Here is a 27,474-nt window from a genome sequence, read left to right as displayed (position 1 = left end):
TTTGAATACCATTATATCCAAACCTTACAAAATTTCTTTTATTATCGTTCACATCATTGTTAACGTCATTATTTTTTCTTATCAAGAATGATTCCATTATTTCCAAACCAAAAAGTAACATATTTTCAAAGATGATCACAGGCCAAGGCCACAATCAGGCTAAGGCCTTTACGCTTTATTGACTTTGTGTATTACTACTATTCAGTATGGTTACAGCTAGGTCTGTCTATGTATGTTCTTTTCTCCTTCAAAGACATTTTAGTCTTAAAATGGAACAAACAGGTTCTTCTCTCTGTGTGTGCCTCTCCTAGATGTGGCCTACTTGGCCCACACCACTGCACTTTGCGTTCACACTCAGGGTCACCCACACACACAAAGCCATGGAGTATGGAGAGCCATACAAGTAAAATATCATGATATAATAATCTTTTCCATATGAGATTTGGGTTATTTCACACTTGTCAAGTCAAAAGTTCATTTACATTTTGTACAACAGCACATCAGCAGAGAGCAGGCTCTGGCCCCGCGGGCCGCCGACCTCACGCCTGTGCTTTACTCGCTCCAAGAGAGCCCGTTTTACACATAGTCAACGAGGCGCTCGGTCGCTGGAAGTTCGCCCACGCCCTCGCCGAGGCTCTCCCCGAACGCGCTGTTGAGCTCTCCGAAAGTTGACGCCGCCGTTTGCCGCCGTTTTCCACCGATTATCGCGCCAAATACGCCGTCTTTCGTTCGGAGCGGCGACCGCCCGGCGCCCTTTTGAGAGCGCCCTGTAAAACGAGGCGTCGCTGTGCACCCATTCCCGGACTGGGGACACACGGCAGAGCCTCTTCTAGAGGAACGAGCCGCTGGACGCTCGCCGAGCGGCGCTTTCGCTCGTATTTTGCCCGATAAATGCCACGAGAAAACACAAATCTGAGCGCGTCACTGAGACAAAGAGGCACAGCGCCCGCGTGGTTGAGTCTACGCCGTTCTCATGTGCCTTTTAAGGGGCCGGCTCCCCGCCTGAGAGGGAGGTTCCTCTGAACAGTCTAGTTTGTGCTCTTTCTCGCTTCACTCGCAGCAAAAGCAGAACGATGGCAGAAGTCGCTCCTGCTCCAGCCGCCGCGCCGGCCAAAGCTCCCAAGAAGAAAAGCGCTGCCCGGCCCAAGAAAGCCGGCCCCAGCGTCGGCGAGCTCATCGTCAAGGCCATTTCGCAGTCCAAGGAGAGGAGCGGTGTGTCTCTCGCCGCCCTCAAGAAAGCCCTGGCTGCCGGCGGCTACGACGTGGAGAAGAACAATTCCCGCGTTAAGCTCGCGGTCAAGAGCCTCGTGACAAAGGGCACTCTGGTGCAGACCAAAGGCACCGGTGCGTCAGGCTCCTTCAAGCTCAACAAGAAGCAAGCCGAGGCCAAAAAGAAGCCGGCGAAGAAAGCAGCGACCAAACCCAAGAAGGCGGCCGCCAAAAAACCCGCCGCGGCCAAGAAGCCCAAGAAGGTAGCGGCGAAGAAGCCCGCGGCCGCCAAGAAGTCGCCGAAAAAAGCCAAGAAGGTAACGGCGAAGAAGCCCGCGGCCGCCAAGAAAGTCGCCAAGTCTCCCAAAAAAGCCAAGAAGCCGGCGGCCCCGAAGAAGACGGCCAAGAGCCCGAAGAAAACAAAAGCCGTCAAGCCCAAAGCTGCCAAGCCCAAGACGGCGAAAAAGGCGGCTCCCAAGAAGAAGTAAACGTGCTGTTCACCCTCATGTCCTGTTTCTCCCATTGAAAAAAATGCCCGTTTGAAAAAAAACGGCTCTTTTAAGAGCCACCCACATTTTATTAAAGAGTTAGATTTTCTTTCGTGCTGCACTTAAAAACTGGCCAGTAGTAATACTTTAAAGCGCCAGGGTCAAAATTATGACCGAGTTGCCGTTTGCATTTACACGGATGAGAGTAGGAGCTGAAATTGGATAAAAAACAGCGAGAAAACAGGGACTTGCTTTGTTTCCTTTGTCCTCATCTCTTTCTCCCTCAGTTCAGTTCAGGTTTGCTTTATTGACATGACAAATTTACATGTGTAAATAATAATATGCAAATAATAATAATAATAGTTACAAAACCAAGATTGATAACAATAAAGCAATTAAGAAGAGAAAGTGTTATCAATAATATAAAAGTATACACAATAATAAAAAAAATATTTGATATGTGTCTGCAGCACATAATTTATCTTCATCTCCCAAAGTATCGTGTGTATTTTATCGCTCTCTCTCTCTATCTCTGTAACACATACACGCAAGCGCGCAAGCGAAGGGGAGGTGGGGGGGAAGCAGAGGGCTTGGAGAAGAAAGGTGGGCGGGCCCCAAATTATGACGACGCTAATATGATTGGTTGTTGGATGCCATCGCATTTTAGCCAATAGAAACATGGCAGCTTTGCCTATATGGAGGGCGTTCGGAAACGATTGCTGTTTATTTTAGCTTAGTTCATCAAACTTAACAGAAGTGCAAAAAATGAGTGGAAGGGGGAAAACCGGAGGTAAGGCTAGGGCGAAGGCCAAGACTCGCTCTTCCCGCGCCGGGCTGCAGTTTCCTGTGGGCCGTGTGCATAGGCTTCTGCGCAAAGGCAACTATGCCGAGCGCGTCGGCGCCGGCGCTCCAGTCTACTTGGCTGCCGTCCTGGAGTATCTGACCGCTGAGATCCTTGAGTTGGCCGGCAACGCCGCTCGCGACAACAAGAAGACCCGTATCATCCCTCGTCACCTGCAGTTGGCCGTTCGTAATGATGAGGAGCTCAACAAACTGCTCGGAGGAGTGACCATCGCTCAGGGTGGTGTTCTGCCTAACATTCAGGCTGTCCTGCTGCCCAAGAAAACAGAGAAGGCGGCCAAGACCAAATAAATTGGGTTCTTCTGCCAAATTATAAAAAAAAAAAACAAAGGCTCTTTTAAGAGCCACCCACCATAGCAACAAAAGTGCAGTTTTTTTCCTTATGCTAAAAAGTAGAAAAAAACGACTTTCTATTGATCGTTAGTTCAATTCATTCTATCGTGTGTAGGATAGAATGAAATAAAAGCATCACAGCTTCACCACGTCCCACGATTGCGTGCTGAATACCGCTTTGTTCACCTTCCCGCGCATTCTTATCTACTGTTATGTACATTACATACGTTCCTGTCAGGTTTATTACTATAACAAGTTTAGGTTATTTTCATTCCGTACACACACACGTGCAAGTTATACGATTATGAACTCACGCATGAAATATATCACATTTTTGGCACAGTGCAAGCTTTAGAAGTGTGACTTAAAAGCTCTTATTTTACTCGAATACAAGGCGAATAAACTTACACGAACGTCTTTGTAACTACGCGAAAAAAGGTCAAATAACAGGCGTGTAATAATGAATGAACCAAAAATCTGAGTAACGTTACACCGAACATGTAAAACAGAAAAAAACAACAATGTGGTACATGAGCCCGCCAAGGCGTTGGGGCAGCGCCTTGTTATTTGAAAATGTTGGCGCGGCAGAAAACGCCCAATAGCGTTTAGCCATCGCGTGGGGAGCCGTCCAATGGAAGGCGGGCACATTCCGGACGCCCAATGAGCGGCGAGCAGCTCGAACCCTTAAAAGGGCCGCGGTCTGTGCGCAGAGTTATTCCGTTTCTTTGGTGCAGAAGAACAAAGTTTGACGTCATGGCAAGAACCAAGCAGACCGCCCGCAAATCTACCGGTGGCAAAGCCCCGCGGAAGCAGCTGGCTACCAAGGCTGCTCGTAAGAGCGCTCCGGCTACTGGCGGTGTCAAGAAGCCTCACCGTTACAGGCCTGGCACCGTGGCTCTGAGGGAGATCCGCCGTTACCAGAAATCCACAGAGCTGCTGATCCGTAAGCTGCCCTTCCAGCGCCTGGTGCGGGAGATCGCTCAGGACTTCAAGACTGATCTTCGCTTCCAGAGCTCTGCCGTCATGGCCCTGCAGGAGGCTAGCGAGGCGTACTTGGTGGGTCTGTTCGAGGACACTAATCTGTGCGCCATCCACGCCAAGAGAGTCACCATCATGCCTAAGGACATCCAGCTGGCCCGCCGTATCCGCGGAGAGCGCGCATAAATTAAACAGCGCGCTCCCAGGTTTCCCCAAATCACCCCAACGGCTCTTTTAAGAGCCACCTAACTGTTTACCCAAGAGAGTAACTATTCTAGTAACCCCAGAGTTCATTCACGTGCTGTGACTGTGTGAGGAGAACATCAACTATCCTAAACTAGCGGTGTCCGTGGCGTAGCGAAGAGAGTGATGCGTGTAATACGGGCGTCACCTTCCCGCGCATTCTTAGCTATTGGGTATCACACGTACAATACAAATGTCCTTATCGGGTTTATTCTAAATATAACGAGTTTCCCCCCACCCCTCATTCCTTACACACACACACGAAAATGTTTTGCCTGTCAACTCAAGAAAGCGCATGAAATAAAATGATCGTACAATCGTACAAACAAAGGGTTTTCAAGCTAGTTTAAGCATTCGCCACCACTCCAGTTGATCCGATATTAAATCAAGCTCACTCTGTCTTTAAAAAGCAAAATTACCATGGAGACATAATACAATGCTTGTTGTTTTCACTATTACTGGGTTATAAGGAAAAACTCTTCCGGTGGGTCTGTGGGGGGCTCTTAAAAGAGCCGTTGGGTTTATCGTTGTTCGAGTCGAGCGTTTAGCCTCCGAAGCCGTACAGGGTTCGTCCCTGACGCTTCAGGGCGTAAACCACATCCATAGCGGTGACGGTCTTCCTCTTGGCGTGCTCGGTGTAGGTGACGGCGTCCCTGATCACGTTCTCCAGGAACACCTTGAGCACGCCGCGGGTCTCCTCATAGATCAAACCAGAGATACGCTTGACACCGCCACGGCGAGCCAGACGGCGGATAGCTGGCTTGGTGATGCCCTGGATGTTATCGCGAAGCACTTTGCGGTGACGCTTAGCGCCTCCTTTACCGAGACCCTTTCCTCCTTTTCTTACACTTCAATTTCCTCCTTTTCTTTTTTTTTTTTAAGAAACTTTATTTGGTTAGCAACAATTCAACATATAAAACAGACGGAGCATAAGAAAGACAGCATATATATACACATACCTTAACACCCTACAATTCAAAAATGTCCCACAAGTCAACGTCTTTGAATGGCGTGTTCAACGTCCGCAGTCTCTTTAGTTCAATTTTAATTTGTTTAAAAACGTCTCTGCTGGACACGAATTGTTGGTCTATGGTCATCCGACATCTTGTTTTCCAAAGTTTAGACTTTACAATAGCGATGATAAACCACAAGAACTCATGTTTCCTGTTATCTACTTTTTCATCAAAAATCCCATATATTATAGATTTCATATGTATATTTATTTCTAAACCCATATCCTTAACCATCTCCCATACTTCTTGAGAGCGATAACAGTTAAATAAAAAATGGTCTAAAGTCTCTTCTTCTTGGCAATTTGGCATGGGGCATAAAGTGGTTTTCACAAAGCAACTCCATCTTACTACAGCTCTCACTGGCAGCCTTCTTACGGCCATCAGCCATGAGAGATCTCCCTGTTTGTCAGAAAGTTTTTTACACAGAAGATTTTTAATACACCTGTCATTTTCTTCTCCTACAAGATTTCTAAATTCTACCTTTGAGCCGTACTCTTCATCAGTTATTAACCCATATATCTTTTTATTTGAATCATTAATCCAATCGATATCTAAATGTTTGTATTTGTTTATAAAATCACCATATAACAACTTATAATAGGGTACTGATGTTCTAGCACGACCCTTTTTTTGCTTCCAATTGGTAATATTTCCAATCCAATCTGCTTGTCTATTTATACCATTTGCAATGATTTTACACACAGAGATTTTGGTTTTAATGGCGATATCTATGGCTCCTAATCCCCCCAAATCTTTCCTCTTATATAGCAAGTTTCGTTTTGTTACTTCTCTAGTGGAATCCCATATAAAATTACAACATAATTTATTCACAATTTTGAGCCATTTATCTGTAGGTGGAAATATGCAAGATAAAAATAAAATTTTTGATAAAATATAAGTCTTAACTATATTTATTCTAGTTTTATAGCTTAAATCACAATTTTTCCATTTACTCACTTCTTCTTTTATAACTTCTACTTTTCCATTCCAATTATTCTCGACACAATCTTTATTATTTATACAAATTCCTAAAACCTTTAAATTTTGAGTTTCTGGTATATTAACCACAAACTTATTTTCAGGATTCCCTATCCAAACACATTCAGATTTAGAGACATTTAGTCTTGCTCCTGATACTTGTTCATACATTTTAAAATGTTCAAATATTGCATCTAATTCATTTTTAGATTTAACAAAAACAGTTATGTCATCTGCATATGCAGAGATCACAACTTTCCTTCCACCTACAGTTACTCCTTTTAAACGCTCATCGTTCCTAACTTTTGTGATCAAAGGACTTATAGCCAATACATAAAGAGCTGCACTAAGAGGGCAACCTTGCTTTACACCCCTCATAACTTCAAAGGAATCTGTCAAATTGCCATTCACATTAATCTGTATATTGCTTTTGGCATATAAACACATGATCATTTTAATAAAATTATCAGGAAAATTATACATTCTAAACACTTCCCATAAATAAGTTCTAGAGACATAATCAAAAGCTTTTTTCTGATCAAGAGTAACAATATAAAAACTTTCACCACTCTCATATACCAGTTCTCTTAAAGTGTTCAAATTATCCCACATAGCTCTCCCTTTAATAGCACATGTTTGCTCTTTAGCTATGATTAAATCCAAAATATCATTTAATCTATTCATTATTACTTTTGCAAAGATCTTGTAATCAACATTCATCAAAGTAAGGTGTCTCCAGTTGTTAATATCACTGGCATCACCCTTTTTATACAATAATGATAACACCCCATCATAAAACGTGTCATACATATAACCTTTTCCAATACCTTCATTAAACACCCGTGTAAGTAAGTTAGATAAGTCGAAAATACACATTTGATAAAATTCCGAGGGCAAGCCATCTTTCCCAGGAGATTTCCCAGTGTTTAGCTGTTTAATGGCAGACACTACTTCACTTTCTATTACCTCATCTCCCAAATGATCAAAATAATAATTATATTTAAAGTTCAAAAAGGACTTTAACATGTTAACATCTATTTCTATTTCTTGATACATTTCCTCACAAAGCTCTTTTATTGTATGTCTAACTTTTCCTGATTCGGTAATAATAATACCACTTTTATCTCTGATGCTAGTAACACAAGATCTTTGCTTTTGTTTTGAAAACAGATGAGATATTTGCGATGGATTCAAAGTTTCATCAAGATGAACACCAAGTTTAATCTGCAATTTCTGTAAATGTTCATTATTCATAACATCAATTTCATCCTTTAATTCACGTAAACTATTTTCTTCAACTGCAGTTATGCATGGTTTTAATTTCAAGTTAATATATTGCCCTGTTTCCTCCTTTTCCTCTACCAGACATGCTACTTAGCTCTTCACTTGATGGCTGCAAAGAGAATCAATGGGAACTGGAGCGATGTGCGTGCCTGTTGTGCTCCTCTACAGGACCTAGTTGAAACCAAGGCACGGGAGGCGGAGCCACGCACAACAGACACCACAGAGAAAACAGCAACACGATGGAATCAAGGAAAACACACAAAGCAAATACTGCCATGAAATAAATAACCCCCCTATTATTATAACTATTACTATTGCCAATACATTCTTGTAGTAGCATTTCACAGCCTACATAATCGCATGTCAAGTCGAAATGTCAAATATTGTCCAAAGTACAAAACAAAAAAAGTTTGTGTGTGTGTGTGTGTGTGTGTGTGTGTGTTAGTTATATACAATATACTATGTATGAGAGAGTTTATGTAGGAAATAAGCGCTACAGCTCTCATGTATGTCTCTGATGAAGCTTGGGCGCAATCCTGTGATCAAACCGTAAACAGGCAAGTCCGAGAAAGATTATTAGACTCCTTATTGTAAATTCTGAACTACTGTATAAAATGATGTGGTTTGGTTGTTATAATTACTGTAAAATTATTGTCATTTTATTCCCCTTTTTATTTACGCAGCATCACAAACACAGTAATTCAATAAGTCATTCAGCAACACAATATTTTCACATATGAAAATATCTCCTACTCTACTACTTGCAGGTTCTCATTTTGACCACACGATGGCATCCAAGCCCCATCGATGACAAATCGCCCTCAGCCCAAAACATCTGGGATGGTCTTTTTGCACTGTTTTCGCTTCTCTGATCAGAAAAATAATAATTACACTACGTATTGGGTGCTGCTATAGTATAAGTTTAGTTAATGTTCACTGAAAAGATCCCCTGCATTTTTTAAATAAAAAATGTAGTCTACATTAAAAAAAAATAATAATAATAATAAATAAATAAATAAATAAATAAATAAATAAAGTATCTCCCCTCGTTTTCAGTGTAAGACTGCATCAAACCCTTCTTCAGTGTAAGTAGCTGACACTCATTCTCTGTCTCTTTCTACAATGCACACACACACTTCTTTATACGCTTATTTAGACGCTTTATGTCTGTTTACCATCTAAAATCACTGTGTTTTCATAGAAGTTCGTTTTAATTTCTTTATCAGTCCATTGATACTTGCTGTCTTCTGCCATGTTTCCTAGCAACAGCTGGGAATAACAGAATCACCTGATCAGCCATATGACGGCCCAAGCCATCAGGCTGCTGAACAGCCAGTAGTGCTGGTGTCTTGGTCAGTGGGCCGGTCACTACAACTCTGAATCATCATCATGATGATCTCTATAAACGACCCACATCAACAGACTGACTCTGATTTCTTACTGTAACTTATATCTAGCCATCCTATACCTGCACACATAGACTGATATCTTGTACATCTTCTATTCATATCTTGTAATCTGGAATATCTATATATATATATATCAATGTTCTATCTAATCTATGTATCTCCCTCTGACTCGCATATTGCACACATGGAAAGTGTATAAATGTACATTTCATAGCTTCTATTTCATAACTCATATCACTGTACAAAAACTGCATTTTGAAATAGTGCAACAATGCACTGCTCGTGTATATTAATGTGTATATTGTGCATATGTGTATATAGTTAGAGTATAATATATATATATATATACCCCATTTCCAACAAATTTGGGACGCTGTGCAGAGTGTAAACAAAAATATGATGCAATGATGCGCAAATAAAGTAAACCATATTTTTAAAGGGAAATACTACAAAGACAACAATTCAAATGTTGAAACTGAGAAATTGTATTTTTTTTATTTATAATATATGCCCATTTTCAATTTGATGCCAACAACACGTTCCAAAAAAGTTGGGACAGGGGCCTGTTTACCACTGTGTTTCATCACCTCTTCTTTAACAACACTCTGTAAGTGTTTGTGAACTGAGGCGACTCTGCTGTAGTTTTGAAAGTGAAATGTTTTCTGTTCTCGTTTGATACAGGATTTCAGCTGCTCAACAGTTCAGAGTCTCATTTGCAGTATTTATCATTTCATGATGTGCAGGCAGGTCAGTTTAGCGCCCAGACTCTTTTAATACGCAGCCATGGTGCTGTAATACATGCACAATGTGGTTTGACATTGTCTTGCTGAAATAAGCAGAACCTTCTCTGAAAAAGACGCTGTTTGGACGGCAGCACGTTGCCAAAACATGTTTGTATTAATGGTCACATCAATTTGCCCACATATTCTACTGTCTTACATGCAGTGTTCACAGGGTCATAATAAGAATCTGAGCAGTAAAATTTCTTTTTTCTCAGGATTTTAACTGTCTTTAACCTGACTGCCAGGGTTTTTTGGGACATTGCAAAGTGCAATTTGCTCAGACTCTATAGTCTCAGACACCATGTTCATAGCATCATAATAAAAACTGCAGTAGAATTTCTACTTCTTTAATATTTTGATAGTCTGTTATGTTGAGCTTTAAACATAAAACCGTCAGTTTGTTGAGACGTTTCAAAAATAAAAGTATAATGCAGGATAGAAGCAGAAAATGTGATTTGCACATTCTACAGTCGGGCTGGACGACATGGCAAAACTACACTACAATGCTTGAAGACATTTATTTTCTTGATATGAAATATGTACCATGACATTTCTTTGAGATTTGGTAAGTTGGTACAGACAGAATTTATCAGTAGTGCCACATTTTACAAATACTGTACTACGCCTATGAATACAATGATTTTTATTTAACCTTCCACATATTCCACTGAACCAAATCCAATTAAATATGAGTAATTATGCTCTTTTGTGATGAAACTCTGTAGTCTCAAACTGTTAAGATTCACAGGGTTAAATTACAGTAAATGTTTCTACAGTAAATGTTTTTCTGCTTCAGGAGTTTTATGTTGTGGTAGATTGTGTATCAAACCTGATAGTCAGATTTCTGAGACATAAATCAGGGAGCAATAAACAGAAAGTACCTACAAAACATAGAAACAGTAAGAACCCCATATTCTATGGTCTCTCTAATTCCACTCCTTATCCTGTGGTGTAACGTTTTATAATGTTTTGACAACAAAAAAGGAGGACAACAGCAATTAAGAAGTAAATGTAGCAACTCTTTATTCAGTAGTGTCGTGCTTTTACACAATGAAATATTAGAAAAAAAGCTATAGACGTTCTGATGGATTCCACACTAAAATGTTTGTAAAGCATTTTGTGAAGATAAGCTATTATAGTTGTGTTAAGATGAAACTGCAGCATCATTTAAGGTGGAACAGAAAACTCGAACAAGAAGCTGTTTAATAAGCCAACAACCTCACTGGCAGACCTGAGTATGTCAGGCTGAAGGACTGTACATCAGAGACTGTAGTCAGCAGCACAGGAGCACCACAAGGGACTGTACTTTCCCCTTTTCTCTTTGCACTGTACAGCTCAGACTCTCAGTACAGCTCTGAGACGTGCAGAAGTTTTCGGATGACGCTGCCATTGTGGCGTGTGTAAGGCAGGGCAGGAGGAGGAGTACAGGAACCTGGTGAAGGACTTTGTGACATGGTGCTGTAGGAACAACCTGCTACTGAACACTTCCAAGACCAAGGAGATGGTGGTGGATTATACCTACAGGTATCTCGGACTGCAACTGGATGATAGGTTGGACTGGTCAGCCAACAGAGACATCCTGTACAGGAAGGGGCAAAGCTGTGGTTGCCAGCTGTCTTTTTTACGCTGTGGTGTGCTGGGGAGGAGGCATGAAAAATAGATACGAGATGCGACTGGGCAAACTGGTCAGGCGTGTGGGGTCTGTGGTAGGTTGCTGTAACATAGCTGGTCAACCGACAGACTCAGGAGATCCTTTGTCCCTAAAGCCGTTAGGCTCTTCAACTCTTCCCAGAGGGACCAGAAGAGAAGAGGGAAGAGGGAAGAGGAGAGATGAGGACTCAGTCTCTCACGTTAAATTACAGCTTTATTTAATCTATCTGCACATGTGGACACCTTACTGTACATATTGCACTTCTGCACACCTTATCGCACATCTTGCACATCTGGACACTTCACACCTGGACACTTTATTTCAGTACCAATATCTGCACATATTTATTCAGTATTGTCGTTATATGCTGTTACCTGCGCCTCCTTGTACATTCATTATTGTACTTCCTTTCTTATCTCAGGATAGATCTTATTTCATACTTTTATATATTTCTAGTTGTATATATGCCTGTAGGTAGGTTTTATATTGTATCACCAATATCATTATAACTGTGCTGTGTTGTGTGACTGATACTGGCTGCTAAATTTCCTTCAATAAAGTATCTATCTATCTATCTATCTATCTATCTATCTATCTATCTATCTATGTATCTATCTATTTGTCTGTCTGTCTGTCTGTCTGTCTATGTATCTAACAGGACAAAGTAGACTTACAGCTGCTGTTCATGCCTTTCAGCACCAGATGTTAGTTACTACATTTAAAAGATTTGAAGATTTGAAGATTTGAAGATTTCCTGAAGATTTGAAGATTTGAAGATTTCCTGATACTGATTGCTGATTTAAAGGAAAGCACTGCTTCAGAAAGCTTCGTTTTAAAATAATCTCAACAAAATCGACTGGTTTATGGTGTGTTTTACATTTTCAATGTGTAGCGCAAACAAAGACTAACAAACAGACAGTAGTAGCGTAAGTTTGGTTAAGATTCCACCATCTGTTGCGTCATAGTGAGACATTCGTGACTTTTTCGGACAACTTTGGAGCCGTTCTTCACTTTCTAAAAGACTCCACAGCGTATTTGTCTGTATTGTTTAGCTGTGTGTGAAGCAGTGAACACGATGCCGTGCTTTCCTTGGTGTTGTTTCAAACGGGTAAGATCTGTTATTTACAAATGATGATTTTAGAGGAAAAGAAAACTATTCTGCCACACTGAGAGACCAAATGATCAAATAGACTCCACTATTTTCTTAAACCTTTTCCAGCACAATAAAGCTGTTAAAAGTAAATGCATCAAGTGGTGCAGCTTTTATTTGTCTAAAAATAAGGCTGTGTGTTTGTGTTATTATGAGCAGAAGAAGAAAGTGTATCCTGCAGATGATGGAGAGGCTGTCAGCCCTGTAAAAAGGTAAATAAAGTGCTTTATATTGAGGTTTATATTGATATCACTCTTCTATAGGACTGTATGGATTATGAGTGCAGCTTTAGAGGCCCAAAAGATCAAATATGTACACTGTGGGTGCTGCAGTACATAGTTTAAAATTGATCTGGAGACCCTAGATAACTGTGTTTCTATTTATTTAATTATTCAGTAATTAATTGGATATTCATATATATTCATATTTACTACAATACCACCCCCAACCTACAGGATGCTTCCTACAGGTATATTTCAGACCTGTGGGAAACACTGAGACATTGAATATGGATGTGTTTGTGTGGGCTTTTGTTATTTAATGCACTTCCATTGCTTGTTTTCACTTCAGCCTGACACACATAATGTCTTTTGGCTTTTGTACATATACATATGAACAAATAGTGTATATTCTTAAACATAAACAAAGATATGTTAGGAAATAAAATTGATAGGGAAAAAAGAAGTATTCAGACAACACTTTGTTGAAATGCTGTTGAGGGCACTTGCAGCTTCGAGACGTCTATCCATGGTAAGAAGTAATTGTATTTCAGTTTTGGCCCATCTCTTGGCAAATCATCTTCAATTCTTCAAGGTTATGAAGGTCCCACTATTGGACTCCTCCATAAATTGTCAGTGGTATTCAGGTCAGTAGATTAGCTAGGCCATGCAAGCACTTTCAGCTTCTTTTCTAGCAGCCAATCTTGATTTATTCTTATTTATCTTACTGAAATGTCCATTTTCTCTCCAGATTCAATTTTTTGGTTTGCCAGAGAGATTGAATTCTCCTCTCATATGTCCACGAACATCACTGTCAACCTTCGTATTATTGAACCAGTTGTACTTTCAGTGATGTTTAAGGTTTTTTCTATGTCTCTGTAGCTGTTTCCATTTGAGTGTTATTTAATGATTCTGTTCCAGAGAAAGTTAGGAAGCTCCAGAAACTCCTTTATCTTCACCATGGTTGCATTATGTTGTATGAAATGTTCCCAATCAATGGTAACATCTTTTAAAATGACAAGGTGCAATGTTTTTTGTTTGTTTGTTTTTTTATGCTTGTGAATGTATACTTTTGTGTACACATTTAGAAGTCAAAATAAGCCAAGTTTGGGTCTCAAGATCACATTACATTTTGTTGACTTTCGAAGTGGAAATACGTAGACATGCTTTACAGAGGATACACCTCTGCACATTTATGCACAATTACTGTTTATTGGATGAATTTATTTATTTTTTCCAATTCAAACTTTTGCATGAAACTGGATGGATGTGTGCATTCATATCTGTATTTTATGTCTGATTTGCTCCTCTGTTGTTCTCAGGACCTCAAAGACAAACACAGTGACCCCTGAGCTTAGTCAGATCACTGAAACAGCCGCTGCTGAAATCTATGCGCCAACCACAGAGACTCATATAACGACAGTGGTTTCCAGTGAAAACCCAGTGGAAAACAAAAAAGCCAGTGAAATCTCTGTGGCAGCCAATAATGACGTCCCCACAGCAGTGAACACAGACAATCAGATCTCAATGGAGGCCAGTAATAAACTTGCAGAGATCTCTATGGCAACTAAAGAAGCCATAGAAATCAATGTGGCAGCTGAAAACATCGTTTCCGAGATTTTTTTGGAAACCATTCACACCAACCGTAAAACTGTGGTTTCCAATGAAGCTGCCATGGCAGCTGAAGAGCTGATTGAGGAGCTCTCCTCGGCCTACATGGAGAGGTGAGAGTCCCACACCAACACAATCAACCCAAAACCCCGTCCAGTGAAAAGGAACTGAGTAATTTAACCTCCACACAAACATAGTCACAAAGTACCCATGAGCATTTACCTCACTGAACAACCAGCTATACACTAACACTCTTCCTCTCAGTCTCTACCTCTCACTCAGGCTGGCTGAGCTTAACAAGCCGCGTGGTGGATCTCCTGTGTCTATGAAACAGGAGACAGAGGAGCAGGACCAAACTGAAAGAACCCAAACAGGCGCAATCACCCTGCCCCTCCACAGAGAGCAGCAGCTGATGAACAGAGGGTGTGTATGTGTGTTTCTTACTGCTTGTGAGGAAGCTGCTACTGTAAGTGAAACCCAGTGTATGGATATATATATATATATATATATATATATATATATATATATATATATATATATATATATATATATGTAATGTGTGTATTTTGTAGGTTAATGAAAGAGCTGCTATGCAAATGCTAGTCTGCAGTGTCTCTCCAGTGCAGAGTCTTTCTGCACACAGCTCTCGAGCCAACTGAGTGGAGCCTGGACGTCTGAACCACCAGCAAACTTGATCAGGTAGGGATACAGAAAGAGAGAGAATGAATACATTTCAGTAAGCATTCTACTACACGGCAGACACAACCTCTACATTTTCAGGATTTACAGGTAAGGAGCTACAGAGTAAAAGCCAGTAGCAGCTGCAGTCGGCTGCATATCAGTAAAATGACATTTTCCAAATGAATTCATTTTCCCAAAATTGTGACTTGTGTTGAAACAATTGCATAATAATAACGGCAGAATTTTATCTTAATACCTCAAAAATCTCAATAAACTAAGTCTTCTTTGAAGGAAGTTAATGTTTCATGAAATTAAGACATTTTTTGAATTACCACACCAATATTTCCAGAATACGAGTCATCATTTCTAAATTCTAAGTCAAAATGTTAACATGCTGCTGTCAGAAAAAGAGAAAGAGGGAAATATTTTTTTGTGCTCTACCTGGTTGGATGGGGCTTCCATAATAGTAAGAGTGATTATATGGCTGAACAATGATGGTGGCGACTGATCCTAGATCACTTCTCCTCCTCTGCCACTTGCTTTCTACAAATCCAGAGCCTTAAATGGGTTTTCTGCTCCTGCAGGCATTTCACTGAGTTGTGGACGCTGAGGGAGAGCTCTGACCAGAGCACGAACGCTTTGCTGCTGAGGAAGTTCATCAAAGCAGCTGCTGTCACCAACCCAGACTTCAGAGCAGACGTTCAGAATGTAGGAAACCCTTAAAAACGCACATGCACAGACAATTCTTAGTGTATTAGTATATCTGGTGATGCTCGCATGATGCGACAATGTTTTTCTGCGTGTGTTCTGTGTTTTTGTGATTAGGATGCCCATGAGTTTCTCTTTCATTGTTTGAGACAAATGGAGGAGTTTAGCCAAATCATCTGCTGGTCAGGAGGTGTGGCTTATGAATGCCCTGTCAGATCACACTTTGGCTTTCAGCTCATGTGTGTTATTACATGCGGAGGGTAAGAGATAACATGATAATTACCATATTAACTACAGTATAATTTTATGTAAATACTGGTATAATAAATACTCATTAATGGTTTAACTGTGTGTCTGTGTGCAGCTGTGGTTCTCAGAAAAGCAGACAGGAAGAGTGTAATCATCTTGCTGTAGCTCTGATGCCCCAGGGCTCAGTCACAGACTGCATCAAACTCTTCTTCAGTGTAAGTAGCTGACACTCATTCTCTGGGTCTCTTTCTACAATGCACACACACACTTTGTCTTTATGATGCACTAACACCAGAGAAATATGGAGCAAGTTTACAGAGAAATGTTTAACATTCAGTAACTTCTTTTTGCTGTTATGTTTAATGTTACGACTGTGTTTGATGTTACAAAATGGCTTAAGATCAGCTGCAGGCACCTTAAATCTGTTTACCAGCTAAAATCACTGTGTTTTCTTAGAAGTTAATTTTAATTTCTACATCAGTACTTGCTGCCTTCTGCCATGTTTCCTAGTAACAGCTGGGAATAACAGAGTCACCTGATCAGTCATATGGCTTAATTCGATTCGTGTTTATTCTCATTATAGTATTTATTTGTGCAAATGTAATGCTTAGATGAAAACCCAGCTTATGATTTCTATATTTGTGTGTGTTTGTTTTGTGTAGGACGAGGCAGAAATTGAGTGCAGGTGTGAGGTGTGTGGATGTAACTCTGCCAGCTGCAGGTGGGCGTTCCACACACTGCCCAGGTAAGCAGACACAGTGTTTGTATTTGTGGTGGAGCAGAGCTCCTGCAAGTGATAAAATGAAAGCGCATAAAAAAATGCTTCTGCCCAGTAGCTCTTTCTGTCAAACTGACTTTTAGTGATGAAATGCTTTACATAATGACATAATTTCCTGCAAAACACTTTTGTTGCATAAGTTTTGCTGAATCTGAAATGGCAGATCATGAAGTTCTGGCCTCTGCATCTAAACAGTGCATTAAATGTCCAAGAGATTTGACCTTCAGCTATCAGCTCCTCGTCTCCCTGTTGGACATTTTGTGCTTTATTTGACTGTAAAAACGCTCTCGTCTCCTCTCAGTCCTGCTGTACCTCTCCACCGTGCTGTTTGTGTTTACTGTAAGAGATATAGTTAAAATCTGTCACATGACACTAAATGTTTGTCCAAAGGCACCATTTTTACTCTAAAAACATTTCCAATGTTGTTTTTTCACAACATTTTAGGTATTGACAAACAATTTATCCACTAAAGTTGAATGAAAAAAAAAAAAAGTTTTGTCACCATTCATGAATTGTTACAGAAGATTTCTGTTTTCTGTTTCTACAGCCGACATCAACAAACTTTTTAAAGTGTTTAACATTTAAAATCTTGGACAAAAATGTAGTTACTGATGAAACTGCCTCAGCAGCTCTGCAGGATCTGCTCTGAGACAGAAACAAACACAGACAGAGCAGCTCAGCAGCTCAACACTAGATTGTGATCCTACAGTGTATTTATTCTCTCTCTCTCTCTCTCTCTCTCTCTCTCTCTCTTTAGGGTTGTCGGCTGATCGCATTGAGAAGCAGCACGATGAGATTCAAATAGACACAGAGTTACAGTTGAGCCTTCCAGTGCAAAGGTGACAAAACACACACACACACAAAACACACACAAAACACACACACACAACTGAGTCTCTCATGTTCACTCACACACTTTGTGAAACTGTTCTTGTTGTATTTTGCAGCAACTCTGGAGAATCAACAGGACACAATCAGAAGAAAAGAGCTTCACACCTTTCACATCTCTTTAGAGACACGCCCCCAAAGGGTAAATCACAACAATATTTTTACGAAACATTTCACAAGAGTGATTAAAATCCACGCTGTCAAAGTAATTAAGTAATTAGTATAATGCTGTATCAGAATATGAGTTTGCAGATTTAAGCGCAACTGTTGATTGATCAGATCATTTAACACAGACAGTAAACATCACACTCACTGCAACCAATCAGAGCTAATCTTTCATTTCTGTGTGACTTTCCTCTTTGTCTAGAGCAACAACAGCTGAAAAAAGAAAAGGGAGAGAGAAATGAACCGGTGAGGCAGAGAGACAGACAGAGAAAGAATGAGAGAGAGAGAGAGTAAGAAAGAGAGAGAGGGAGAGAGAGAGGGACACACAGAGAGGGAGAGAGAGAGACGGAGAGAGAGAGAGATGAAAAGTGAAAGAAAATATAGGAGAGTTGGGGAGTAGAGAATGAGACAGGAGCAAAAGTGAAAAAAGTAAATTGGATAAATTTGCACAGTAAAAGAATCATCATGTACTGAATGTGTGTAATTATTGTTTTCTTTTCTTTATTTTCATATTAGAGTGAAACAGTCTTCAGGTTCTCGTTGATCAGTGTGCTGAACCGTGTGGGACACAGCATAAACTTCGGTAAGAACATACAATAAAACAGCAAAAACAGTCAAGCGTGATAAAAGTAGAAGTCATAGCTTTGGTTCTAAAATCTGATTGGCTGAGCTGCATTTGAAGCCATTGTAAAAATACTCACCCAAGGCCTCTCATGGCTTATTGCTTTATCAGTAATATATTCTGTTAGTGTAAGAAACTTAAAGAATTACCATGCCATCTGTCTCACTCTGACTTTTTCACTCTCTCTCTCTCTCTCTCTCTCTCTCTTTCAGGACACTACCTGAGTGACTGCTCCAACCAGTCAGATTCATGCTGGCTGTCTTGTGACGACGGGAAGGTCACCTTAATGACGGAGGAGCAGGTTGCCCAGCGAAGGCAGAGTAGTGCTTATTTGTTACTGTATGAGAGAAAATAATTGTTGTGTGTAACTCATGTCCTTCTCTCCTCCCTGAGCTCCACAGCTCCTGCAGCCACACTCAGTCTCCGAGCCCTGGAGAGCAGATCAGCTCTCCCAGCTCTAAACTCTAATCAGACACCCCGCCGGCCAGAGGAGGACTGGCTCCCTCAGTGAGTTTCGGCTCCTCTCAAGGTTTCTTACTCGATTGGCTCAGAATGAGTTTTTCCTTGCCACTGTTGCCCTAGGTGTGCTCACTGGGGGCTTGGGTCCAGGGGAAATGTCCTTCTTCAGATTAGAGGTCACACCAGGGCCAATCAGAGAAGGAGACTGCAGTTAACTTTCATGTGTGGCATTAACTGACCTGTCCATGCTCCGCCCTGATGCTGGTTTGGACCAACTCTACAGAACAATGTAAAGAATCTCATTCGCCCTAATGAGAAACTGCAGTGCACAACAGAGTTTGGTCAAAATACCTAAATTTAGAGTAAGTTATTAATTTCAAATGATATTAATTTTGTATGGGTGCGCATGGTTACACTGTTGGGACAGATGATATATACAAAGATCTGATACAACAACAACAAAAAGTTTAGAATTTTGAAAAACTTCTTTTTCTTGAAAATTTATGACAGCTAAAATGTTGTTTTAAATGTTTAATCTTAAATGTTTCTTCACTATTTGTAGGTCACTATTCAAATTTAAGTAAATTTGTGACATTGGCCAGGCCTTTCAATAAACCCAGCAGAACTGATCAAAGTTTCTTACTGTCTTTGAATCGTTATTTATTAAACCCATTATTTTATTATAATCATTAACTGGAACATACACTCTGCTGGGTTATTTCAACAACAAGTAAGTGACTCATCAGTTTTTGGGCCTGTAGTATGTTAACCTACGTCTGGTGGAATATATTGATATGCGTGATAGAAGTTCTGTTTAATTTATTTTGGCTCACGAATTAAAGTAGAAAAGTGTACAATGTGCAAAATAAAAAAGCCCAAATGGTGAATTAGCCAAGTTAGCTAGCAACCGCAGTGTTAAGTGTTAAACTCGTCAGCTAATATAACGCGATAGTTTGACGAAAATCAAATGTAAATTAGTCCCCACTGGCCCAAAATGTAGTTGAGCAGCGACAAGTTTGATTATAACTTTTTACTGAAGCTACGAGGACAATTTAGCTGCTTCCTAACAAATATTAGCTATATATTATTAGTAGCTGTGCCGCTAGGTAACTGACAGTTTTATGCTTTCTGAGGTTTGGAACTACTAGTTAGCCGTGTTAGCCTCGTAACTCCGGAACAAAAACTACAAAAAGCAACATTCACGCATCTCGCGCGTCTTTAGTGCAGGGCAGTTCTGGTTCAAATGATGAAAAACAAAACTTGACGTGAAAATGTGAAGTTATATTTCCAACCTACAGAGTTTTCAAATTGGCAGTGCCAGCGTGCTACAAACACTAGGGCAGGGGTTTCAGGCAGGGTTCTTTCCTGGTCCATGTACAGCAAAGGCTCGTGTTTTAGTTTTCCTAATGCTCTGAATTCACTTTATGAAGACGCGTTAAATTAGCTGATGAGTTGAATCAGGTGTCTTTGGAGGAGCGCTAACGTTAAACTCCGCAGGGCTGTGAGCCAGAAGGAACCTGCATTGGTCATTCATACACAAATGCTGAGAACCCATTACAAGGTAATAAATGTAATATTGTTTAATTAAAGAGGCTTCAGGTTTTCACTGTCACTCCCTTTTTGGGCATTTCAGTTTTCTGTTCTTAAAGGGGAATTCCACCAATTTTCTAAATTTCATATTAATTCTGTTTTTTTTTAGATGTGAACAAAGTCATTCAGAGTGGTTTGACATGGAATGGGCCATTGTACAGGAACTTGGATTTCTTTACAGTGGTGGTGATTTATTTGCTATCCAGCACCACCAGTGAACCTACACATGTCTTTTTACATGGATTATTGGTGATATTTAAATTGTCATAAATCTGGAGGAAAACTTCGGGGGCTGCTTTGTCTTACAACACTCTGAATGCATCCATCCACTATGAGTGGATTAAAATAAATAGATTCAAATACATTTTAAGCCAAAACTTTATCACAAAACTATCATAAAATGATGTCAGACATCAGCATTTTGCACCAAACAACTCTGAATTACCCTTTTTTACATCTCAACAGTTATGTAGAATTTTTGAAAAAAAGTTCCCCTTTAAATGAACATGGTGTCTGTGGGTCCCTGAAAAGGCATTGACATCACTTCACACACACACATACAGTAACAATATGAATGTGAGTTAGTTTGAAGAATGTTATTATATCTAATATTGTCATTGCAAATTTAATCTTCAGTTAAATTTGAAGTGGTTAAAAAAGTGGATTAAAAGGGCCTGTAGACACGCTGATGTTCTTGTTTAACTTATTTTAAAAATTGAAATACTGTTTTAAATATATATATATATATATATATATATATATATATATATATATATATATATATATTATATATATATATATACAGAAGCAGAGCGAATGGAAAGTAGAGAATCTTAATCTCAAGTGTGAGTGTAAGTAACCAGTATGAAATGGACTTTTGAAGGTTGAACTGGAGGTTTTTCACTGTATGGTGAAATTAATAGATGACCTTTGGCAACGCAAGTTCTTTGAAAGATACTAGAGTTTAATCCAACCTCTTAAGAGGGGAATTCCACTGATTTTTCCAAATTTCTGTGTGGTTCATTTGTTGCAAACAAAGTGATTTAGTGTGGTTAGATGTAAAATGCTCTGACGGAGTCAGAATTGTTCACAGTGGTGGTGATAGGAACCAGACATCCTTTTTTGTTTTCAAATTTACCACTATTTATATCATCGGCGTTACACAGAAAAACTCAGAAGACGTGTAGGTTCACTGATTGTTTTGGATAGTAAACAAAATGGTTATATTTGTGTTACATGCATGGCATTTTGAAAAGGCAGTATTTCTCAGTTAGCCAGATGTTTTAAGCCCAAAGTGGTGAATTGTCCAATAGGAATGTCTCTCAGCTTTTTTCTTCTTAGACAGGCTTCACTTATCTGGCTAAACTGAGAAATCTTGCTTTGTGAGATGACCCACTGGTTCCAATCACCAGTGCTGTAAAGAAACCTGAGTCTCTACAATGAACCATTTCACACCAAACCACTCTGAATAACGTTGTTTACATCCCAACCACTGAATTATGCGAAATCTTTGGAAAACAGTGGTTCCCAACTTTGATCCGGAGCACCCCTGGCTTGCATGTTTGTGTTTTCCTGCTTCAACAGACCCACTTCAACACAAGAAATCCCTGTTTATGAACTAATTAGTTTATTTGAGGTCTGTCACAGCAGAGAAAACACCAAAGTAAGGCATCCTTACAACATAATTTGCCACTGTTATCAGAACTATTGGCAAGCAAGCAAATAATATACCGCTCTGATGAATACTTTATTCTTATAATTGTTTGTATCGCAGTGATAGTTATGCTGTGATTTTGTAGCTTTAGAATTTAAGACATTACATGAGCATGTGTGACACACACATACTGACATTTCACTCAAGTTTGCCCGCCCCCCCCCCTTCTGTATTTCTCATTATGAAAATGTATGACAGTCAAATGATAATGTGGACATTTTGAACAACACTACCCATGATTCAGTGTTCTAAAGGTGTTTAAAAGTCTGGGATACCATCAAAATGAAATTACAGAAGTTGGTATTGGAGCATAGGCCTACATTTTTGTATGTGTATATTAATTTTTGTATACTTAATTATAAATTACAAAATTGCTGTGGCAAATGACACTTTGTGAGTGATAGACATATTAGAATTTGCTAATCTTAATTTTTTGCATTTTAAAGCGAGTTCACACTAGAATCCACATTTGAAGTACTGTGTACATAATTCTCTACAGATGGATCAGCTATAAAAACAAATATCAGGCCAATAATTTGTTGGCAAATAGTATATCAGCCACTGATATCATGTTACCCTAATAATTTTGACAATAGCATTTGGTTGATATGATTTTAAACCATCTATATTGGCATTTGCAATGAAATACATAACTTCAACCAGCACCTCTGCTAAAGCACCCTTTCATCTCTTTCTCTCTCTTTTGAATCTCTCTTAGTTGAAGAGATTGATAAGGAGAGCATCCTTATATTGGACGATGCTTCCATTGCGGCGCTGTTTCCTGTTTAAGGTCTGGGGCTGAATTTAAATTTGTACCTGAAAAAACTGAATGAGATAAGGCAGCTCATTCACGTGGGGTGTGCCTGTTTTAAATGTACGTTTGCTGGGTGTAATATTGGTCATCTGTTTGCAGTGCTGAGAATGACCCACCCCACCACCCAAATAATACCAACTCTGTGGGGGTCCTGACCATTGAAGAACAGGGTAACAAAGTATGCAGAGAAACAGATGGACTACAGCCTGTAACTGTAGAACTACAGAGTGAAAGTATATGGTCAGTGGAGCTGATCAAATGGACTATGAGTTAGTGCTGGGCGATAAGACCTCAAATCAATATCACGACTGTTTGAATATTTTACCTTGATTACGATTAATGAACGATTATTTTTTCCATTTTTTTGTTTGTTTTTTTTTGCCTTCATAGTTCACTGACAAGGTTTGTACTGTAAATATGCTCTGCATATCTTCATGTAGATCGTCTTAACAGCCAGATCGGAATTCACTCGGCTTTTACGTCAATCCAACACGACATTTCTCATAATTTCACGCTGTCAGTCAGTGAAGCTTCATGATGGCTCCTGTGATGCTGGTGAAGATCAAGCTGATCCTCCAGGAGCAACTGGCGTTCGTTGGCAGTCATGATTGTTTACCACTGGATGAGTCGGGTGAAGCAGCGTTAAGCTCTGTTCTTTTGTGCATGCGGGTCAGTTTAGGAGCTGATCTCTTCAGACTGATGTCACATACAGATCACATTTAAAAGATATTGTGAACAGCCAAACAAAAAAAAAAAACGGGTTTGGTGAGAAAATTTGATTAGAGCCACTTTTACCTGCTTTGTAAACGTAGGCTTAGCTTCCATGTCGCAGACTGGAAGTGGTGGAGTCACAAGACTACACGTGCGGTAGTAAGTTTTAGGGGGACAGTACATGAACACACAGAGTGGGGAAAGTATTAACAGAATTTTCAAAAATTTAAAATAACCAACATGGACAAGATTACATCGGTTAGAGGTTCTGAATGTCGGCCCTACTATGAGTGTAGATACAAGGAGGTGTACTTAATAAAGTGGCTGGTGTGTGTGTGTGTGTGTGTGTGTGTGTGTGTGTGTGTGTGTGTGGTGCGTAAAATACAATTTTCCTGCCATTGTAAAATAACTATTGCTGTGTTTGTTTGTATTACCACAGGTTGGTACTAATATGGTGGAGTTCCTGTCTCAGACAAAAGTCTCCAGACCTGATCCGTATGTTTTAGCTGTAGAAGATGATCAGTCTTTTGTCATCATTAACAGACCAGCTGTGGAGCAGAGCACACTTGTTGGAGCAGCTGACATCTGTTTCAAGGCATTCTGTGTATTTGATATCTTGGTACTCCAACATTGTTCTCCAGTTTGAGTGTGTGTGCAGACTGCTGTGTGTGAGCTTCCAGGTCAGGAATCCCTGCATTAAGACTTTATTCTTGCCACTGAACAGTGACGTCCATCCATGATCAGCTTCCAGAACAAGAAGGGAGTGTTAGAAGACTCTTGCTGTATAAGATCTCTGGGCAGTCATTTTGTAAGTAACGTTGAAATTGTAACTGGGAATTCAGTGCTGACAAAGGTTTGCTGTTCCTAAATGCAGTGTTAGTGTTTGCAGTGGAGTTATGACAATTGTTAATTGTGACAATTTTCTGGTGTTAATTCAGTGTTAAATGGGTAGTAAATAACATTTCTAAAATAAATATATCTTAGTACTATTTATATAAGTAATTGAATGTTATCATGTTATTGTATAAGCAGTATTTCCCATGTTACACTTAATGGGTTTTATGCACCTATTAATATGTTCTAAAATAAATCACTACATGATTAAATGTGATGTTTCATTTTTATGCATATTATTTGAATTTCAGCATTGCTTTGTTGTGTAAGGATATAATACTGTGTAATGTAATTAGTTATTTAAATTTATCATTGGAATAAAATGGAAAAAATAAAACAACCCAGCCTTTGGTTCATTTAACCCAGCAATACAGTAAAAAGTACACAGCTGTTGGGTTAATTGCTTGACCCAAAAGCTGGGTGAGAATAACAACCCAAGATGTTGGGTCACGTCTATCCAATGCTGTGTTTGTCCAATATTGACCCAAAACTGGGTTATGAAAATGACCCCATTTGGGTCAATTTCTCCCCAGCGTTTTTTAGACCGTGTAGTAACATGAACTATTTTTATTCAACTAAAGAAATTACACTGATTGAAAGAATCATTCATTCAAAGTATTCATTTCGGTTGAATAAAACTAGTTACCTGGTACCACATGAAGTTATTCCTTTAGGTTGATCTGACGAGCCATATTTTACAGTGTGTGTGTTTTAGTGCCACACTCATGGAAACATGATACAGTGAGGAACAGAAAGACCACAAAGGCAAAAAACACAGTGAGCTACTGTGACTTATTTGATTTACTTGTGTTTGTTTGTTCAGTGAAAGTTTGTTGTGTAAAACTCTTGTATCTCCCGTTGTCTTCTGACACCATCTATTTGCATATTATACATGTTGTTCCCCCTGTTCTGTTTACCCTCTGGTCAAGCTTCCCTAATGTATGTGTTTCCCTTTTGTTCTTTGGTTAATTATCTAGCACCTCTGGCTGTAAAAGTGAGTTAATGTGTGCTCTGTTCCTGAAAGTGTTCCTATACTGCACTGTTAAAATGTCAGTTCAACCTAAAAAATTACTTTATGTGGTAACAAGTTATTAAACTAATTTTACTCAACTTAGTACATTTATTTATTTGATTTAAATAAAACTGTTTAATTTGCTTGTCACCACATAAAGTACATTTTACAAGTTGCCATTTTTTTTGCAGTGTGGCTGTAACTTAAATCTATTGGCTTGGCTTGTATTGCTTTTGCTCTTATTATTTAAAATAATTTAAAATGAAATAAAATGTATGCATCACACATGAAAATGATCAGTCCAATTGATTTCCATTCATTCAGTTCATTTTATGGTACTTATTTAAACTAATTGAGTACCTGGTGAAATATGTAAGAAGTAATGTTAAACACTGACATAAGATTTTTAAGCAAATTTAAGAAAAATGAAGAACACTTTCATGAAGCAAAGAACCCTTTAATCACACAAAGAGTTCTTTAAGTGTCCAGGGTTCTAATTTCTTTACTAAGGAACCCTTGAAGCATTATTACTCCTGCATCAGGATTCCCCCTGAACAGTAACCAGTCACTATAATTCATAATTTACATGACCCCATCTCGTTAGGCCAAACTACATAACTACATGTAACTACATTACATTGTTTTGAATGAGATTGTATTGGATTTTATTTATTTGTATGGAGATCTTCTAAATGCTCTTTTCTCTCATTGGTCAGTCTGACGCATTTGTTTATCTTTATCCTGCCCACATTTTTTTTTATTTATCTGAGACCAGATTTATACTTGCTGTTTGAATATTTCCACCTCATTCAACAGCAAGCGCTTCATCAGGTAAGACTGCAGGTGTGTCTCTGTACACACCTATTCAACTGAGTGATATTTTTATTATACCTTTGCGAATAGATATACACTCTTAAAAAAAGATGGTTCTTCAAGGGTTCTTTAGTGAAGAAAATGGTTCTATATTGAACCATGAGCACTCAAAGAAGCCTATGAATGATTAAACGTTTCTTTGCATCATGAAAGGGTTTTTCAGACTGATGGAAAATGTGCTGTATATGGTTCTATATAGAACCTTTTTGAAAATGGTTCTATATCGCACCCAAAAGAGTTCTTCTATTGTTATGCTGAAAACCAACAAATTGGTTCTATATAGAACAATGAACACTCCTTTGCATGATTAAACTGTTCTTTGCCTCATTATTCTTAATGGTTCTTCATATTGTTCAAAATAGCACCCAAAAGAGGTCTTCTATTGTTAGGATGTCAAGCTTGTAACAATAGAAGAACCCTTTTGGGTGCCGTATGGAACCCTTTTCAAAGATGTTCTATGTAGAACCACCTATAGCACAATAAAGCACATTGTCCATCAGTCTGAAGAAGCTTTTCATGATGCAAAGAACTGTTTAATCATGCAGTGGGTTCTGGTTTTATATAGAGCCATTTTCTTTACTACAGAACCCTTGAAGAACCATGATTTTAACTTGTGTAGGTTTTTGATGAAAGTCATTTTTGTGCAGGTGTCTAATTTCTGCTGTTTGTAAAAACTGAATCCATCCAGTTTTGCTGTTTGCTGGCCAGAACAGTTTAGTTCCTCTTGAGCTGATGCGCCATTTTAAACCCACAGGCCACCAGCTCAGCCGGTGGGGATTTTGGTTTCACCATGGCAACCGTCCCTGTCCTCCTCTTCCTCCTCCTCTCAGGTATCTACTCGTGAGCTTTATAAACCCATTGGCTCTAAACACTATAAATATCTATTCATTGTTGTTAGACTTTATTAACTTTAACCTCTTGTCATGTTTGCTGCAAAGATTCTGAGTCAAGCATCAACTTTTATACAATTCTGGTTCCTTCTGTAATTTATGTTTTGTGGCCTAACAAGACTGGTTAATGTAAATTATGAATTATAGTGATTGGTTACTGTTTAGGTGAAGTCCTGATGCAGGTGTGGTGATGAGTTTATGAATTCTGAATTAAACAC

General features: G+C 39.3%; 4 protein-coding genes and 2 long non-coding RNA genes across 7 annotated transcripts in view; 5 read left to right on the top strand and 1 right to left on the bottom strand.

Moving 5' to 3' along the window:
* Positions 1 to 1,034: 1,034 nt before the first annotated feature.
* LOC118796848 (histone H1-like) lies at positions 1,035 to 1,736 on the top strand. Of its 2 annotated transcripts, XM_036555989.1 has the most exons (2): positions 1,035 to 1,526; positions 1,557 to 1,736. In XM_036555989.1, the coding sequence occupies exons 1-2, from the start codon at positions 1,074 to 1,076 to the stop codon at positions 1,695 to 1,697; spliced, it is 594 nt and encodes a 197-aa protein (XP_036411882.1). In that variant the 5' UTR covers positions 1,035 to 1,073; the 3' UTR covers positions 1,698 to 1,736. The 2 variants fall into 2 exon arrangements, with proteins under 2 accessions (XP_036411882.1, XP_036411881.1); XM_036555988.1 differs by having other exon boundaries at positions 1,035 to 1,736.
* A 726-nt stretch (positions 1,737 to 2,462) lies between these two features.
* On the top strand, positions 2,463 to 2,849 carry LOC118796858 (histone H2A-like). The gene has a single exon (XM_036555999.1). The coding sequence runs from the start codon at positions 2,463 to 2,465 to the stop codon at positions 2,847 to 2,849; it is 387 nt and encodes a 128-aa protein (XP_036411892.1).
* A 1,787-nt stretch (positions 2,850 to 4,636) lies between these two features.
* LOC118796877 (histone H4) lies at positions 4,637 to 7,489 on the bottom strand. Its single transcript, XM_036556016.1, has 2 exons — positions 7,454 to 7,489; positions 4,637 to 4,949 (listed from the first exon to the last, which is right to left on the bottom strand). Exons 1-2 carry the CDS (start codon positions 7,470 to 7,472, stop codon positions 4,657 to 4,659), a joined length of 312 nt encoding a protein of 103 aa, XP_036411909.1. The 5' UTR covers positions 7,473 to 7,489; the 3' UTR covers positions 4,637 to 4,656.
* Positions 7,490 to 14,641: 7,152 nt separating this feature from the next.
* Positions 14,642 to 15,680, top strand: LOC118796882. Its single transcript, XR_005005916.1, has 3 exons — positions 14,642 to 14,674; positions 14,781 to 14,907; positions 15,474 to 15,680. It is a non-coding gene; the product is annotated as an uncharacterized LOC118796882 (long non-coding RNA).
* A 22-nt stretch (positions 15,681 to 15,702) lies between these two features.
* LOC118796881 lies at positions 15,703 to 19,103 on the top strand. The gene is made up of 7 exons (XR_005005915.1): positions 15,703 to 15,857; positions 15,962 to 16,061; positions 16,509 to 16,591; positions 17,382 to 17,463; positions 17,572 to 17,654; positions 18,194 to 18,260; positions 18,512 to 19,103. It is a non-coding gene; the product is annotated as an uncharacterized LOC118796881 (long non-coding RNA).
* A 7,168-nt stretch (positions 19,104 to 26,271) lies between these two features.
* LOC118796845 (secretory phospholipase A2 receptor-like) overlaps positions 26,272 to 27,474 on the top strand; it is a 7,454-nt gene continuing 6,251 nt past the window's right edge. The window contains exons 1-2 of the mRNA XM_036555982.1: positions 26,272 to 26,324; positions 27,121 to 27,196. Of these exons, the coding sequence (XP_036411875.1) occupies positions 27,157 to 27,196 (40 nt within the window). The 5' untranslated portion in view covers positions 26,272 to 26,324; positions 27,121 to 27,156. The remainder of the gene's footprint in view (positions 26,325 to 27,120; positions 27,197 to 27,474) is intronic.

This window comes from Colossoma macropomum, unplaced genomic scaffold, assembly GCF_904425465.1.
Source record: "Colossoma macropomum unplaced genomic scaffold, Colossoma_macropomum, whole genome shotgun sequence".
Lineage (NCBI taxonomy): Eukaryota > Metazoa > Chordata > Actinopteri > Characiformes > Serrasalmidae > Colossoma > Colossoma macropomum.
This window is presented reverse-complemented; position numbering and strand designations above follow the sequence as displayed.